Here is a 17,317-nt window from a genome sequence, read left to right as displayed (position 1 = left end):
TGGAGCCTGAGCTAGTCAAGATAGTCAGGAAGTCTTCCTGGAGCACATGGCACTTTAGCTGAGCTCGTGGGCATGAGGGGCTTTAGTCAGGTGGAGAAGGGAACCTGGGTGTGGGTGGGGGAGGAGCTGTTGAGGCAGGGGGAGGAGCAACTGCGAGGCTCCTGTAGGAGGAAGGAGCCAGATGCTTTCTGAAAACTGCAGTTTGGCTGGAGTCCAGAGAGAGGGAGGCAAGAGAGTGGAGAGTGGAGAGGCTAGATGGGCAGGCAGGGCCTGGCAGGCAGGGCCTGGCAGGCAGGGCCCAGCCAGGCTGGCCTGGTTGAGGTCACTTATCTTTACTGTAATAGTTGGGGGAAGCCATTTGGGAGCTCTCACCTGGCATGGGGGCACCATCTGGACCCCAGGGGATCAGCTCAGCTAAACTGAACAGCGCTTCCTCTAGGGTGGCCCAGAAAGGGCACAAGCGCCGGTGGGCCCTTGGACATGATACTTTCATTTACTTATTCTCTCTGCCACTCAACAAATGTTGATGGAGGACCTACAAGTGCCAGGCACTGTGGTAGGTGCTTGGCAGACAATGCTGAACCACAACAAACACGTATCCAGCTCTGGCGGAGCTTAGAGTTAAGTGCAGAGTTGCAAACTTCTATAAAGGGCCAGACAGTAAATATTTTGGGCTTTGTGGCCCATACTGTCTCTGTCACAGCTACCAACTCTGCAGTTGTAATGAAAAAGCAGGCTGTAGACCCTATATAAACAAACATGTGTGGCTGTGTTCCAATAAAACTGTATTTGCAAACAAAGTTTGTGGGCTGGATTTGGCCTGTGGGCTGTAGTTTGCCTCTCCAGGTTTAGTGGGACAAGGTTCCTCAAACAGATATCTGATGCAATATGAGTAGGCAGCAGGTGCCATTGGAGAAATATGGCAGGGAAAAGGGGTGGAGAATGACATTTCTGGTGGGCCAATCTAAGGAGGTCCTGGCTGAGCAGATGCATGAAGGAATTAAGGGAAGCAGCCACGGGAAGTTCTTGCGGGGAGAGGGGACAGTGTGACACAGGAGCTGCGTGAAGAATAGTGAAGACAGCAGTGGGGCTGTTCCTGAGCCAGCTTGGGGAAAGTGGGGATGGGTGGGGGTGGTGAGATGGGCCAGGGGACAAGCTGTGTTAGAGACTTTAGGTTCCATCTAAAGCGTCAAGGGGAAGCCTTTATGGTGGGTTTTGCAAAAGGACATTTCAAAAGTCTGCTGTGTGGAGAACAGACTGTGGTGGGGAAGGAAGGAAATGGGGAGATTAGACAGGAGGTGACGGTGATAGTCCAGGTGGGAGAAGATGGTGGCTTGGGTCAGAGTGGATTTAGCAGGTGGGAGAGGCAGGCGAATTTGGTTTATGTCTTGACAGTGGAGCAGTTGGGGTTTGCTGATGGACTGGACATGAGGCATGAGAGCCAGAAGTCAAGGCTGACCTGAGTAACTGCTGGAGAGCATGGAGGGGCCTCTGCTTGCAGATGGGGTAGGGACCGGCTGGCAGCAAGGAACAGTTGGTTCCCTTGCTAACTCCACAGGAATTTCCCAAGCAGCCCTGTGTGCCCAGACCTGTGCAGGATCCAGTGAGGGACACAGATCAGTAAGACAGGTTGTCTGTCTTAAGAATTAAATACCAGTGTGAGGGGAGGGGTGACAATGTCCTTAGACGGTTGCGTCAAACAGTCTACTTAACATTCTTCAGTGGTAGGTCTTTTAGAGGTGTCAGCAGAAGCCTGAGGTAGATGGCCCCTGTTAAAGAAAAGATCAGGCCATTCTGCATCCACTGGTTTTAATAGTTTAGAGGAATCAAGGTAGCCATGACCCTGCCTTTTGGGGTCAGGTGGCTCATCTGCGGGATTTCTAAGCCTGCTACTTCTGTGGGTTTAGGTGAGTCTTCTTCCCTCTCTGGGGCTTAGTGTCCTCATCTGTAAAATGACAAGAGATGAGACATGAGTCAGGAGTCCTGGTTCTATATTATATTCTACATTCTAACACTTGGGTGTGAACATCTGGGATTCAAGCCCAGAGCTCCCTGGGACTCTGGCGCCTATATTGTATGTAGAGAATGACAAGATAGGTCCAGGTCAGTGTTTTTCAAACTGCGGATCACCACCTGCTGGTGGGATGGGAAATCTGTTTAATGGGCTGTGTTGTCACAAAACCACCCCAGGCAGCAGGGAAGGTCAGAGTGCATCATAGCAGCAGGGTAAGTATTGTCTCGGGAAGCTTTTGTTTCAGTTGCGGGTGTATGTGATGGTGTGAACTGGGTTGTGAAATAAAACTCATTTCTCCTAAGGGTTCCATTTAGACGAAAAGTTTGGAGGCACTGGCCCAGCTCTGCAAAGCAGTGTGGCTTGGACGGGCTGTGCTCTGAGCACCTGCACTAAAATCGTCCTATTTGATCTCTTGTCAAGGAATCTGGGATAAAGTGGCCTCACTTTCCTTCTGATGAGGGACGAAGGGTCTGTGTGGGGTTTGGCATGGTGGGGATTTTAAACCAATAAACGACAGAAGGCAAAACCCAACCTGCGATTGCTCTGCATCGGGAGTTCTGTTTTAGAGGCTTAAAAAGACCCCTCCCTCCCCCCTTCTCTTTCCAGAAGAACCGAATGCACATAAGGTCGTCAGCCCACCCTCCGGACCCACATACCCCGACGATGTCCTGGACTATGGCCTCAAGCCATACAACCCCCTTGCCAGTCTCTCTGCCCAGACCCCCGGCCGATTCGGAGAGCCGGATAGGCTAGGGCCCCAGAACTTTCTGAGCCCGGCCAAGCCAGCAGGGGCCTCGGGCCTGAGCCCTCGGATCGAGATCACTCCGTCCCACGAACTGATGCAGGCAGGGGGCCCCCTCCGTGGGAGAGACGCTGGCCTCCTGGCAGAGCAGCCGGCCCTGCCGGGGGTGGCCGCCAGCCCCAGGTTCACCCTGCCCGTGCCCGGCTTCGAGGGCTACCGCGAGCCGCTTTGCTTGAGCCCTGCTAGCAGCGGCTCCTCTGCCAGCTTCATTTCCGACACCTTCTCCCCCTACACCTCGCCCTGCGTCTCGCCCAATAACGGCGGGCCCGACGACCTGTGTCCCCAGTTTCAAAACATCCCTGCTCATTATTCCCCCAGAACCTCGCCAATAATGTCACCTCGAACCAGCCTCGCCGAGGACAGCTGCCTGGGCCGCCACTCGCCAGTGCCCCGTCCGGCCTCCCGCTCCTCGTCGCCTGGTGCCAAGCGGAGGCATTCGTGCGCCGAGGCCTTGGTGGCCCCTCTGCCCGGAGCCTCACCCCAGCGCTCCCGGAGCCCCTCACCGCAGCCCTCGTCTCACGGGGCCCCCCAGGACGACGGCGCCCCGGCTGGCTACCCTCCCACGGCTGGCTCTGCTGTCCTCATGGATGCCCTGAACAGCCTCGCCACGGACTCGCCTTGTGGGATCCCCCCCAAGATGTGGAAGACCAGCCCTGACCCGTCGCCGGTGTCCGCCGCCCCCTCCAAGGCCTGCCTGCCCCGCCACATCTACCCTGCCATGGAGTTCCTGGGGCCCTGCGAGCAGGAGGAGAAGAGAAACTCAGCTCCCGAGTCCATCTTGCTGGTGCCACCAACTTGGCCCAAGCAGCTGGTGCCGGCTATTCCCATCTGCAGGTGAGCAGGGCTTTGAAAATGACTTATTCCATGGTTTAGTTTTTAAGACATGGTTTTCTGGTTATGAGTGTGGGGTTTAGAGTCAGGTGGACTGGATTTAAATCCAATCCTGGCTTTGCCAGCTTGCTGGTGTTGAGATCCTGAGAAGGAAGTTAAATTCTCCAAGCTACAGTTTCCTCATCTGTGAAATGGGTATTATTAGTGTACCTCACTTGCCAGATGGTTGCTATGGGGATGTAGTCACAGGATAAATGAGACCACTCATATGGCACTTTGTGCATTTATTCATTCATTTATTCATTCGACAAGTATTTAGCAAACACCTACTATGTGCCAGATTCTGTTATAGGCACTGGGAAACAGTGGTGAACTAAGCAAAGATTTCTGCTTTCATGGAGCTGACATTCTACTAAGCACAAAGCAAGCCTTAATATGTAAAATCTATCTCATTATAAGAGTCATTGATGTTTGTTGATACCTGTGTGCCTCAGTACTATGCTTGGTGAAATGGAGACTCTAAAGAAAAAATGTGTGAGCCGTAATCCTTAAGGAGCCTAAAATTTTGGCAAGCTGACGAAATGCATATAGATAGCAGCATATGTATGGACTTTGGGGTCTGTTAGGACTGAATTTGAATCCTGGCTCTGCCACTCACTGCCTGTGTGATCACAGGCTTCTCTGTGCTGCCAGTCTGATGCTGTGCCCATGGCAGACATTGCTAATCAATCAGGGCCCGCATTTTTACTGAGCACCTTTCTGCCTCTGTGAGCTGAGGATAATAATAGTAGCTACTTCATGGCATATTTTTCACGTATTAAGTGAAATGATATATGTCAAACTCTTGGCATAGAGCCTGCACAAAGTAAGAGCTCAAAAGGGGACAACTGCTGTTATTATAGGGTAATCTTCTTGCTGTAGGGGAAGCACTTTCTAAAGTACTTTCTCATTGACCAACCTTGTGCTAGGAGATTGAGCTCACAATCGTCTTTAGAGCAATGACAGTGACAGTAATAATCACCCACATTTAAGGATGCTTGCTTTGTGCCTGGTACAATTCTGAGTGTTCTTATGTATGATTTTACTTAATTCTTATATAAACTTGGTTTAGAATTTTTTAATATTCATTTTGCACAGATGCACAGAGGCAGATATTATTCTATCTGTTCTAGTAGATGAAGAATTAGAAGATTTATGCTATTACCATCATTCCCGTGGTTTTCAAACTGTTTTTTGCTTTAGCACATGGAAACATTTAGCAAATTTCTCCCCAAATAAAGTATAGACGGTCCCCAACTTACAATGGTTTGGCTTACGACTTTTCACCTTTACTGTGGTGTGAAAGTGATATATGCAGTAGAGTGTGCTTTGATCAGTACAAGCATTCTGTTTTTCACTTTCAGTACAGTATTCAATAAATTCCATGAGATATTCAGCACTTTATTGTAAAATAGGCTTTGTGTTAGATGATTTTGCCTAACAGAAGCTAACGTTAAGTGTTCTGAGCACATTTAAGGTAGGCTGGGCTAAGCTATGATGTTGGGTAGGTTAGGTATATTAAATGCATTTCAGTTTATGATATTTTCAGCTAATGATGGGTATATTGGGATGTGACCCCTCATAAGTCAAAGAGCAGCTGCATTGAATCAAATACCAAAATAGCTGAAGGTGAAGCTGTTTTGATTGTTGTGAGGTTAAGGGTGGCCCAGGGTCCTGCCCACTGGGTTTTGTTCACCCCCACACCAAAGTGGACTACAGGGAGCAGCCAGTCCGATCTTTCCTCCAGAACAGGTTCTGACAACCAGCAGCACCACAGTAGGTCAATCAGTGTTCCTTAAAAAAGGAGTTTCTGGGTTTAACAGAGTTAAACAGGTGCCCCCCTCTGTGCAGGCCTTCTCAGAGCCTCTCATGTGAGCAAAACGTGCAGAGATTTCAAAGGCCATTTGACTACAGAGTTCTGCGTTCCATGACTGGCATTTCACAGAGCCACTTTAGGAAATGCTGGTCAAGACCAAGCCCTGGTACAGGCTGAGAAATTTGGGCACGGGCAGGTGAAGTGACAAGATGGGAAGCAATCACTAACTAGCTAATCACCCAGCTGGAAACTACAGTCTGGGATTCTTGACTCCTCGTTCTTTCTGCTGCACATCAGTCTCAAAACCATGATTTTACGTAATGATTGAGAGTGGGGCAGAACACTGATATAAAATATGATGGTGATAGGTTTATCTGAGACCTTTGCTTATAAAATCCTTCCCTCTCCATTCTGCAGCTTGATCTGAGAGGTCTGAGTGTTAGAAACTTTAGTTCCCAATCATGTCAGCCAATGAGATATTTGCAAGAATTTTCTATAAGGTTGAGAGGATGGGGCTTTCAGGGAGTCTCATGATAACATTTATCTAAAGGTATGTGGACAGCTCGGCAGAGAGTTGAAATTCAAATGCACAATTTTAGGCTGTCTCCAATGGTCTAATTCTTAAGATTGTATTTCAGTGCCAAATACCTATTTCAGAACCAAACAAAATTGTAAATTAAAACTTGGGGATATCCCCTGAATCTTCTCACTAAATTTTTCGATACTTCAAAAGTTATTAATGCAGGCTGAAGTGATTTTTTATGACTATTATTTTGCAAGCTTTAAAAAATTTTAACTTGCATCCATGATACGAGTAAGATTGTTTAACACATGTGGCAGGTTGGTTGCAGGCAGAAGCTTGAAGGCTGCTTCTTGGCACCACAACTGAGGTAGAAAAATAGGCACTTCGGGCACCCTAAGACAGCAGACTAGGGGGCAATCTGGTTGGAAAGAGGGGATGGAGATGTGCTTGCATAGTGAGGGTATAATTTTAAGTTAGATTCTATGTTCCAGACTCTGGCATTATTGGGGTTTATGGAGGTGCTACCCACCACCCCACCCCCATTCTCCCCTTGGTACTGCTTCATAGAGAAGGGATGGAATTTGCTTTACTGCAGGTGCTTAAGTAAGTCCAGTCGATAATGTCAGCTTCTAGCAGCCCTGAGCTAAGTGGAAAAGAATACTCTGATTGGATAAATGATTTCTGCCATATGTGAAAAATCAGGACACAGTGACACAAATCTATGCATTTGCAACTTCAAAGCTACTTTGAATATACAGGGATTCTTTGAAATAAAACTGAGCATTCATCCACTCACCCCTTGAATATTCACCAAGAACCCACCAAATGTCAGGCATGGTTCTAGAGACATTCCATAAATGAGATATTTTCTTGGACCTAGTTTAAATAAATTAGTCAATGAGATAAGCAGTGTAGAGATGTGACTGGTGTGCTGGACTTGGAGTCAAGAGACATATGTTTGAGCTGTGGCTGTCTCTTGCTGTGTGATCTTGGAGAAATGTCTTTATTTTCTCTGAGGTACAGAGGGAGTGGTCTAGACAGATCTTCAAGAGCTCATTCTACTCTTAAATGACATAATTCTAACCACATATCAAGTGCTTGTTGTATGAGTATGTGTTGGGTAGTGCTGAGACTCTATAAGAAAATAAAACTTAATGCATGCCCTCAAAGATTCAACACCTTCAGATGTAGAGATATGTATATCTAATATCATGACTAAGTCAGATAGTCTATAGGAAGGAAATATATATTGCAGGAAAAATAATTAAAGCTAATATTTATTGAGCACTTATTGTGCTAAGCTCTTTATGTGATGTCTGTATCCCCATTTCAGAGTTGAGGGAGGTAGAGACATTTGCTCAAAGTCACATAGGTGGTTGGAGGCAGAGCTGGTACTTGAACTTGGATGTATAATTTCAGTCATGTTCTTGACATTTAGTCTTCATTTAGTACTAGGCGGTCTGAATGGTTTGGTTCATCTATATCAAAACTAGACCCCTCTCTGTGTGGTTAGATGTTCAACACTTGACCTGATAAGTAATGACTGTGACAGGAAATGACCTCTGCCCCAAATATACTTTTAATTGAGATCATCAGACATAGAAATAAGAGCTGTCATAACCCTCAGATGCCATCTGGCCCTTTGACATGTAGTTATAAGAGACTGCAGATAAGAGAGGTGAAGTTGCTTATTTAAAGTCACACAGCAAGTTAGTGACACATGTGGAGCCCCTGATTTCCAGTTAAGTATTTCTTCTCTCACACTCACTCCTCTGAAAAGAAAAAAGTCCTTGCTTAGGACTTGCTTAGGGGTCTTTTTGAGAGGTGGGAGGTGATGCTCTTCAAAATCCCCAGAGGAAAAGAAGTTATAGCAGTTAGAAACAGGCTAGAACTAACATATAATGAATTTAGCTTTGTAAATTAAGAAGTTGGTCACTCTGTCTTCATCAAGATGGAAGAGAAAGCAAAGAAAGAGATCTCTACATTGTGAAGAGCCATACCTGTAGTGTCTGAGAAATATGCACCTCCTCAACATTCAGCATTTTATTCATATACCCACTGGACATGATTTTTAGGAAAGGGGCTGTTTGTGTTTATTGTACAATTTGACTGATTCCGGTTTATTGTACGCATGACTGATTCTCTTTCCTCCCTCAGCATCCCAGTGACTGCATCCCTCCCTCCACTTGAGTGGCCACTCTCCAATCAGTCAGGCTCCTATGAGCTGCGGATCGAGGTACAGCCAAAGCCACATCACCGGGCCCACTATGAGACAGAAGGCAGCCGAGGGGCTGTCAAAGCTCCAACTGGAGGCCACCCTGTGGTTCAGGTATGGACTTGAATTCTCTTCCTTTTGTATCCTGTGTTTTTCGCTAGGTGATTCACTTCTGCTAAGCCACTGCTCGTTGCTTCTTAGGCTGAGGAATGTGTCTCAGCATCTTGCTCCTTTGAGGGATGAGAAATTTGGGATTGAATCAGTTTCAGAAGCTAATCCAGCTACCCAGAAGCTGGAGAAGAAAGTCTTCTTGAGATAGATAAGGATAGAAATGATATTCATGTGCAAGATATTTTTTTCCTTTCTCTTTCTGAGGAACTGCTAGAGTTTTGCAGAGTTGTGTTGACACGAGGTTTCTGGAGCCATTGTCTTAAGTTTCAGATGAGGGTTCATGGAGGAAAAACAATATATTCATAAGATACAGAAAAGTAAAAATTAATTAATTAATTAAACCCACACATAATCAAACTACCTAAAGTAACTGTTATTAGTATTTTGATATGTTACCTGTTGTCTTTTTTTCTATTCACAAACATGGCAGTCTCTACTACTGTTTATTTACATGCTTGATGCTATAGTGAACGTGTAGTTTGAACTCTAATTTTTTTTTTTTACACATTGTACCATGAGCATTTCCTCCTGATTATTCTTCAATATATTTTATGTCTGTGGCTTTTGATTTAACCTCAGATTTTGTTTTCAAAATAACTAGAGAAGTGTGCTTTTTTCTCAAAAATAGAGTTGAAGTATTTTTCTTAATTGTATTGTCTGGTTAACCAGGAACTGCTGACCAATTAGCTTAATTAACCAGAATCTTCAATAAACTTAAATTAACGTAACTTCTTGTTTTCATTTTTTTTTATTTGCCTTAAAGTGGAAATATTCTATGATAAGAGTCTGGTCCTTAATCCTCAGTATGCATCAGAACCCCTACAGTAGTTCTTAAAAATGCACATTCTTGAACATCCCAGAAACTATGTAACATGAGTAGAGCCCAGACAAGCAAGTGAGCAAGCAAGTCAAAAAACCTCAAATCCACAAATCTCTGCAGGTGATGTGAGTGTGTACCCTGGTTAAGGACTTCTGTGGTAATATTATGAACTTATAAATCCTGGCAGTTGCTTTTTCTAAATCTGCCATCACAGCCATCTTGGAATTTGTTTCTATTTGTTGATAAATTTTTTTTCTCGACCATGAGTCACATTTCCCCCTTTCTTTGTATGTCTAGTAATTGTTGACTGTATTCTGATATTGTCATGATCATATATTGTGGATATTGTAGAGATTTTGGGTTTTGTTATCTTCCTCTAAAGACAGTTCAGTTACTGGCTGATCACCTTGAACTTGTGTAGACTTGATTTTACACTTTGTTAGGGTAGATCTGTGGAAAGCCTAAGGCTTTTCTAACTTAATGGAGCTCAGCGTTTAAACTCTTTTCTCTGGATCTAGTTGAGGACTGGTTTTAGACCCTGTTAGAGCAGGTCTGGAGTAGCCCTTCCTCTAAGGCATGCTTTTTCCTAAGGTATGGCCTTTTTGGATGCTTGCCAGGGAGGTATCTCCACTCTGGTGGGCTGGAAATCCAATGTGCCAGCCCCACTCCACCTCTAGTCTCTCTGTTCTCTTCTCTACCCCACAGCAGTCTCTCTCTGGTAAGGCTTGCACAGTCTCTTTCTGTGCTTACATAGCCCAGCCCTTGGCCAAGAACTTGAACCTCCTCCCTGCCCCCACCAGCAGCTTCCTCCTCTCTGATGCCTTGTCCGCAGACTCCAGCTGCTTTTGTAGCTTGGGACTCTGAACTCTGCCTCCTCAGCACAGTGGGACCACCATGCTCTGCTCAAACTCCACTCCCTGAACATGGTAGGGAAGCCAGCTGGAGTGAATGTGGCTAGTGTGGGTGCTTCCTTTTCTGTAGGGACCACAGTCTATGCTGCCTGCTATCCAGTGCCTGAAAGCAGTTGCCTATATACTTTTGCCTTGTATTAAAGTTTTTATGGTGGGAGGGTTGGTCTGTTACCAGTTACTCAGTCACATCTGAAAATTGCTTTTCGCAAAAGAAAGTCTTCACATCATTACTGATCTAGGCTTATCTATTTTAGGATGGGAACCTCCCGGCTTGGAGGTTGCTATGAGACTGTATGTTTGGGTCAAAGCTTTTGGTAGTAATAGAGAAACTCATTCAAAACAGATTAGGAAAAGGAGGGATGTATGAGGAGGCTACTGGGATATTGCTTAAAACAAGGGCAGCAGATCCAACTCAAGAGTACCTGGACTTGGGAAGTAGGGATGCAAGATTTCTTTGCCTGGTTAGTTCATTCAACAAGTGGATTCATTTTGCAAGTATTTGTTAATCACCTGATGTATGTTGAGCCATATACTGTGCTTGATGCTGAATGCAGTGAAGAATAAGACAGAATTATGGTCTCTTTTTCACAGAGCTCATGGTCTAGTGGGGAGCGAGACATTGACTCAATACTCATGCAAGCGGTAGAATTCGACGCTGTAGCAAGTGTGGCATGAAAGACAAGCAAAAGCATGTGAAACAGAGGAGTTAATGTAGAAGGGGAAGAATATCAGCTAAGATTTCCCTGAGGAAGAGACCAGGGCTGGGAATGCATGGGGGAACAACATGTGCAAATGCCCAGAGGCAGTAGTAGACCATGTCAGAGGCACTTAAGAGGGCCTGTGTAACTGGAACATGAAGAGCCAGAAGGAGAGAGGAGAGAGGTAGAAGGTGCCAGAGCATGCAGGGCCTGGGTGGCTATGTGAGAGTTTGGCTTTTCTCCTGAAGACACAAAAAACAGGATAGAAACATGATCCGATTTAGGCTTTGACAAAACCCCCACTCTGATTGCTCCATGGGGGATAAGAGCTTTGACAGAAAGTTAGAAGGCTCTTCTCAGGGTCTCTATCCATTTGAGGGCTGTGTGGTATCTTCATTCCCTGATCATTCAACAAATGTTTATTGAGCACCTACTTTGTACCAGGCATGGTGCTAGATTCCAGGATATGGTAGATGAATGATGTCCTCCCTCTCTGTGTCTCTGTTTCTCTCTTTTGGTGGTGATTGGAGAGTGTTCCACGCACAGAGCACAGCACATACAAAATAGCCAGAAATTCTCACCCTTTTGAGCTTACATTTTAGCAAGAGAATAACAAACACTTAGGGAGCATGTGATACCCTGCTCTGTGTGCTGTATATGTGTTAACTTATTTAATGGGCAAAAATGCCCTATGAAGCCAGTTACAGTTAGGTCAGGGAGAGGTCAGGGAACTTGTTCAGGGTCATAGCTATGAAGTGGTGGAGCTGGGATTTGGACACTGCAAGTTCCCCTGCTGCATGGCTTTTCTGCTCGCCCACATCTCTCTGCGGTTCAGCTCTCCCTGCCTTCTCACTCATGCAGAGAAAGCCTGGTGAAAAATGCCCACGCCTGCTGCATACTCCGCCCTGCTCAATTTTACATGCTATCCCTGTTCTAGCACTGTCACTAGCTCATTGGTGCCCAAATCCTGACCCTGGTTGGGAAATGTGCCACCCACTGGTCCAGTTAGCTGTGGCCAGGGAACTTGGATCATGTGTGGAGCTAGGCTCAGCTCAGCCATTCCTCAGGGGCTGGGACTGTAGAAATTTCAGGAAAAGGAATGAACTGTATGCACAACCCATAAGACACATGCACCTGAAGTTTATGCCCCTCCCCCCAACAGCTCCCAAGGACCCGTTACTCTTCTTGCCTGTAATTTTGAAAACCCAATGTATGATTTAAACATTTGTAGCCATATACTGAAGAGATGCAAAGTGTAGTATTTTTTCAAAAGTTATCTGGAAAAAAAAAATATATATATATTTTAAATGAAATGTGTTTATTCCTCATTTTTATCATAGGAAGTAAGTTTTTTTAAAAAAACACTTTTTTGAAAAATGAAGAGAGGACTTTAAGACAATTGCTGCTCTTGATTTTAAGTGGGTGTGAAAACCTCTTCTGAAATCTGGAGGCTTGCCCTTTTCATTCCCAGAAGAGAGCATAGCCCTGTTTGTATCTTGCCTAAATGCTTCTGCCGGCTTCTCTCTTCATCTCTGTCTCTCTCTATCTCTACATCTGTTTCTATTTCTGTCCTGCACCGCAGCAGCTTTTCCCCTCTCAATTATTTGGTCCCCACCCTTCTCTTTCTTATTTGCCACACCATAAAACTTTTTTGATTTTTTGCATGCCTAGTGGTTTTATGTTCTTCCTTGTATAAAAAGACAGTGAGTACAAGACCATTTTATTCTCTCTCCTTAAATACAAGGGTTCTTCAAAAAGTTCATGAAAAGATTTGTATTACCTTTTAATTCTACTTTTCCATGAACTTTTTGAAGTAACCTCGTATAAAATTAAAAATCTCAAACATAGGCCATGCCCTTCTCTCTCTCTCTCTCTCTCTCTCTCTCTCTTTCTCTTTCTCTTTTTAAAATGACAATTGGTCTTGGAAGAAAGTTTGTTTCAAAGCCTTAAATACTTTTCAGATCTCTTGACTCACTCATTGGGCAAATGTTTTGTTGAGGACCCGCTGTGTGCCAGGCACTGTGCTGGGTGCCGATAATATTGTGCTGGAGAGATCAACATAGTTCTTATCCTAAGAGAGCTCAGGGGCTAGCAGAGGTGAAGCGTAGACCAGGACAGTTTGGCGTGACTGTTGCTGAGATGTGGGTGGGTCAGAGTGTCCTGAGAGGCCAGATGGGGGCCATCTGAAATGGGTTTGTAAGCTGCCACCTGGACTCAAGGTAAGATGTGACAGCTGATTAGGAGCTCATCAATTGGATTTACAGCTTGGGGGTAAATGCTCCAACAAAATAAACCATGCCAAGAGAGACGGTACTTGGAAGACCTACTTTAGAGGGAGGGTCTCGCGGAGGAGGTGACTTACTAGCTGGAACCTGGAACAGGTGATAGAGCCAGCAAAAAATGAATGATGTCTTCCCTGTCTCTATCTCTCTCTCTCTCTCTTGGGGGTGGTGGGAGAGTGTTCCATGTGCAGAGCACAGCACACATAAAGACCCCAAGGCAGGGAAGAACTCAGTGTCTAAGGAACTGAAGAGGGCCAATGTCATTTGAGTTTTGCTTGGAGGAGGATGACTGGAAGGCCCAGGCTGTGCAGGGCACATAAGCCGAGGTGAGCAGCTAGGGTTTTATTCCAAGGCCTGAGAAAGGGAGTGATGTGTTTTGAGTAGAGGAGGAACTTGAGTCTAATTTAATGTTTTTAAGATCACTTGGGCTTCTCTCTGGGCACTAGAGTAGAAAGAGTTAGGGGAAAAGCAGGGAGATGAGTTTGTTAGGCTGTGGCAATGCCAGGGGGAAGATCAAGGTGGTGAAGACTAGGAGTGGCAGTGGGCGGAGAAGAGATGGATTGTATGGTGTGATCTTCAGGACTTAGCCATTGGAGGTAAAGGAGCAAGTGGGTGGATAGTTCACCTGGATGGATGGTGATGGAAGACTTGGGGAAGAAAAAGTGTTCTTGGGGGAAGATTATGAGTTCAGTTAGGTGCATAGAAGGTATGAGGCTCTGGTGAACCATCCTGCAAAGATGTCAGGTAGGCAGTTGGATAGCTCAGATGCAAAGTCCTGAACTTTCTAACTGTCAGGTCTGTGGAATGCCACAGGACCACACACTCCATCATCAGAAGGCTCGGAGAGCATCTGTTTGCAAGGACTTATTCCCCACACCCTCCATAACAACCTGCCTCAATCCAGAAGCAATGGACTAAGGTGAGAACCAGAGAAGAGACTGAATAAACAGGGTCACAAACAGACAAGCTCATGGGGCTCAGGCAATGAAAGGAAATGACTAAATTGGCCAAATGTCAGGGAGCAGTAGGGAGTGGTGGGGAGTAGGGCACAGCAGAGTATGTGCCTCATGTCAAGAAGGCAGACACTATTCAGTCCCTGTAGGTTGTGCTATGTAGGAGTGTGGGTCCAATGTTGCCTGGCTTTATAGCTTTGTTTTTTCAAGAGGAGCCAGGAATCTGAATTTTTATCTGAAGTTTCTGATTTTGAAGTTTTGGTCACTAAATCAAACTCTGGGTTAGATTTGGCTCAAGGCAGATATCCTCAAGTTCATATCCTCTGGAGTAAATAAGAACAAGAACTGTGCTACTTCAAGGTTTATCACATAGGGAGGGAGGTAAGAGAGAGGCTGTATTATGTGATTTCTAAGAATTGTGCGGTTAGGAAAAGAGTATTGCGAGCAGCCAGATCCAGGTAGTTTCTCCTACAAAGCTCTAAATCTTACTGAAATAGGAGTCTAGGATTCTTTCAGAGGAGCCAGTGAATCTTAATTCATTGGCCTGACTATGGTCTGTAGGTGTCAGATGAGACAGGGAACCACTTGATCCATCTTGAAAGAGCCCCACGCCTTTTGGTGGGACCATGCCATCGTTCCCTCTTCTATTTCAGCACAGGATGCAGTGGTCTTTTGGTGTACAAAACTTCTATTCAAAGCAGCTTTGCAGGGTTTCCATGGCTCTTCAGCTTATGGGATCTAATAATACTCCAGTTGAGAGTGGCCTGTATAATGCCATTGTCACTGAATTCTTTCCTTGCTGCTTCCAGACCCTGTAACCATATTCTGCACAGAGATTCCCTGCAGAGAATACTTTGTTCTATTCCTTATCCATCTCTGTGCTGGGCTTTCAAAAAACGTGATTCTTACGACTTTCTGGGACATGTTTTCAGCTGAAAGAATGATCAGAAGGGCATCCTTTTAGTTGGAGAGTAATCAAAATATGACAGTGTCGAACCATAGCCCTCACCTCCAAAGACAATACTCTTGATTCTTTCAAACAGATGTTCAGACATATGGAAAAAGCATGGGTAGTTCCTTTAGGAGAATTCCTTACAGATGTAGAAACCTGATAGCTCTTTCATCCCAGGGAACAGTAATGAGCTTTGCAGGGCAGAGAGTGAGAGGCTGTGGTGCACCTGTTCGTGTTAATTCCCCCCGAGTCCCAGGCTGGAGGAGGCTGGGGAAATCTCCAGGTTTTCAACTCGTAAAATAGATTGTGGGACACTGATGTTCATTCTGTTGGATTTCAGCTTTTGTACTATCTGCAGCTCATCACTTTGAATGATATCTGAGAAATGGAAAAAAGAAGTTAGACGGGGTTTTCTCCTTTCCTGGCGAAACTGGAATTGTGACAGTAGGCGGCACTCCCTTGGCAATTGGCCTGGCATTTTGGATTTTATTTGACTGATACCATTCTGTGCTTTGTGAGGTCCCCCCCCCCTCCATTGTTAAGACATGAGACAGGAAGCAGGCCTTGCTTATACTCATTTGTCTTGATCAGGGCTGCTGTGTTGGCATCTGCAGAAGGTTCAATCAGACCTTCCGGAGGTGGGGAAGGAAGAGAGGAATCAATTGTGATCAGGAGGTTAGATCTTCAGAAAAGGTTGGAGGAGGAGAGTGTTCTGAGATCCTTGGGGTTTCATTTGCTTATTCATTCATTGACTCAAAATATTTACTAAGCACCTACTAGATGCTAGGCACTGGGAATATGGTAGTGAATGGGACAGACAGAAATCCCTGCCCCCACAGAGCTGATGTTCTGGAGGGGGGCAAGGGGAGAGAAGCAGCACAGCTAATAAATAGGAAAACTAAATAGTATGTTGGAAGGTGATAAGTCCTATGGGAAAAAACAACCATGGTGAGGAGAACAGGGAGTGGCCGGGCAGGCCACTCTGAGAAGGAAGTGCTGGGGTGAAAGGTGCAGGGATCTGGGGTAGAGTGCTCAGGCCAGGCGGACAGCTGAGGCCAAGCCGGGCGTGGTCTTGGAACAGAGAGGAGGCCACTGTGGGAAGAGCAGGAGATGGAGAGGCGGGGTGGGTGGATCATGGGTCTTGCATGCCTCTAGAGGACTTTGACTCCAAGTGATGGGGGAGCCAGGAGGGTCGAGCCTGACTTCGGTCTTAGCAGGATTCCTCTAGCTGCCCTGTGCTGATGAGGACAGGCTGTAGGGGGGCAGGGGAAGACACGGGATGGTGAGGGGCTGCTGCGGTGGGGCGGGTGACAGGATGGTCACTGAATTGGTAAGATGGGGGAAACGAGACATGGTTGGAATTGGAGTATATTTTGAATGTCGGGCTAATGGATGTTTTGAGAGACTGGCTTTGAGTAAGAGGAGGGGTCATCCTTCTGTATGAAGTTGTAGCCTTAGAAATAGCTCAAGTCCCCACTACTTTCAGAGGGAAGACAACTTTTAGAGGTGACTCAATCTAGCCTTTTCCTTTATAGAGGGACTGAGGTGGGATTTAGCAGAGCGGACTGTGCCTTAGGAGGTACTGTCCTGCCCACCCTCTCCTTGTCCATACCAGTCTCTTGATTATAACACTGATTTCATTAAGAACTTTCAAAAGAGTACAGTTCAAACCAAGTACATCGTGGGCTAGTCGTGGCCCCCTGTGTGTCCCCGGCTGAAGCCTGGAGCAGTCGCAGAAGGCCACGTGAAGGAATGGAGGCCGCTGTGCTGGCCTCCAGGGGCGAGCAGGTGGGGAAGTGGGGAGGGGGTGTTAGGCTGGGCCAGAGCAGGCATAGCTGGGGGGTGAGGAGGGGGCCATGGGCTGTGCTAAATCCCCTACTTACCCAAGACACCGCAATAAGTAAGTGGTGCTTTCAGTACACTTTAGAAGACAAATTGTCATACATGAGCCTCAGCAAAACGTTTCCCCCAGATGTAGGCAGAAAACAGCAAGCTTCCAGAATCTTGGAGAAACAGTTGTTCCCAAAAGAGAGATTAAATCTGAAACTTGCAGTATTTTTGGCAACCAATGGGAACATACAGAAGAAATTTCATTTGTCCTACAAACAATTTCTGGGGTCCCTACTCCATGCCGGGGACTGGGGCATAATGGTGAGAGCGACACTTGCCATGTGATTTCCTTAGAGTGACCTATTTAATCTTTGCAGTGATGCCATGGAGCGTAGGTGGTAGAGTCACTATGCATGTTTTACAGGCCAGGATGTTGGGACACATGGTGGTTAAGCAACTT

At 45.9% G+C, this 17,317-nt stretch overlaps 1 protein-coding gene across 1 annotated transcript in view; it reads left to right on the top strand.

Annotated features, from left to right (window-relative positions):
* Positions 1-17,317, top strand: part of NFATC2 (nuclear factor of activated T cells 2) — a 98,395-nt gene that overhangs the window by 15,500 nt on the left and 65,578 nt on the right. The window contains exons 2-3 of the mRNA XM_063095021.1: positions 2,621-3,650; positions 8,183-8,354. Of these exons, the coding sequence (XP_062951091.1) occupies positions 2,621-3,650; positions 8,183-8,354 (1,202 nt within the window). The remainder of the gene's footprint in view (positions 1-2,620; positions 3,651-8,182; positions 8,355-17,317) is intronic.

Source organism: Cynocephalus volans, chromosome 1 (assembly GCF_027409185.1).
Source record: "Cynocephalus volans isolate mCynVol1 chromosome 1, mCynVol1.pri, whole genome shotgun sequence".
NCBI classification, from domain to species: domain Eukaryota; kingdom Metazoa; phylum Chordata; class Mammalia; order Dermoptera; family Cynocephalidae; genus Cynocephalus; species Cynocephalus volans.
This window is presented reverse-complemented; position numbering and strand designations above follow the sequence as displayed.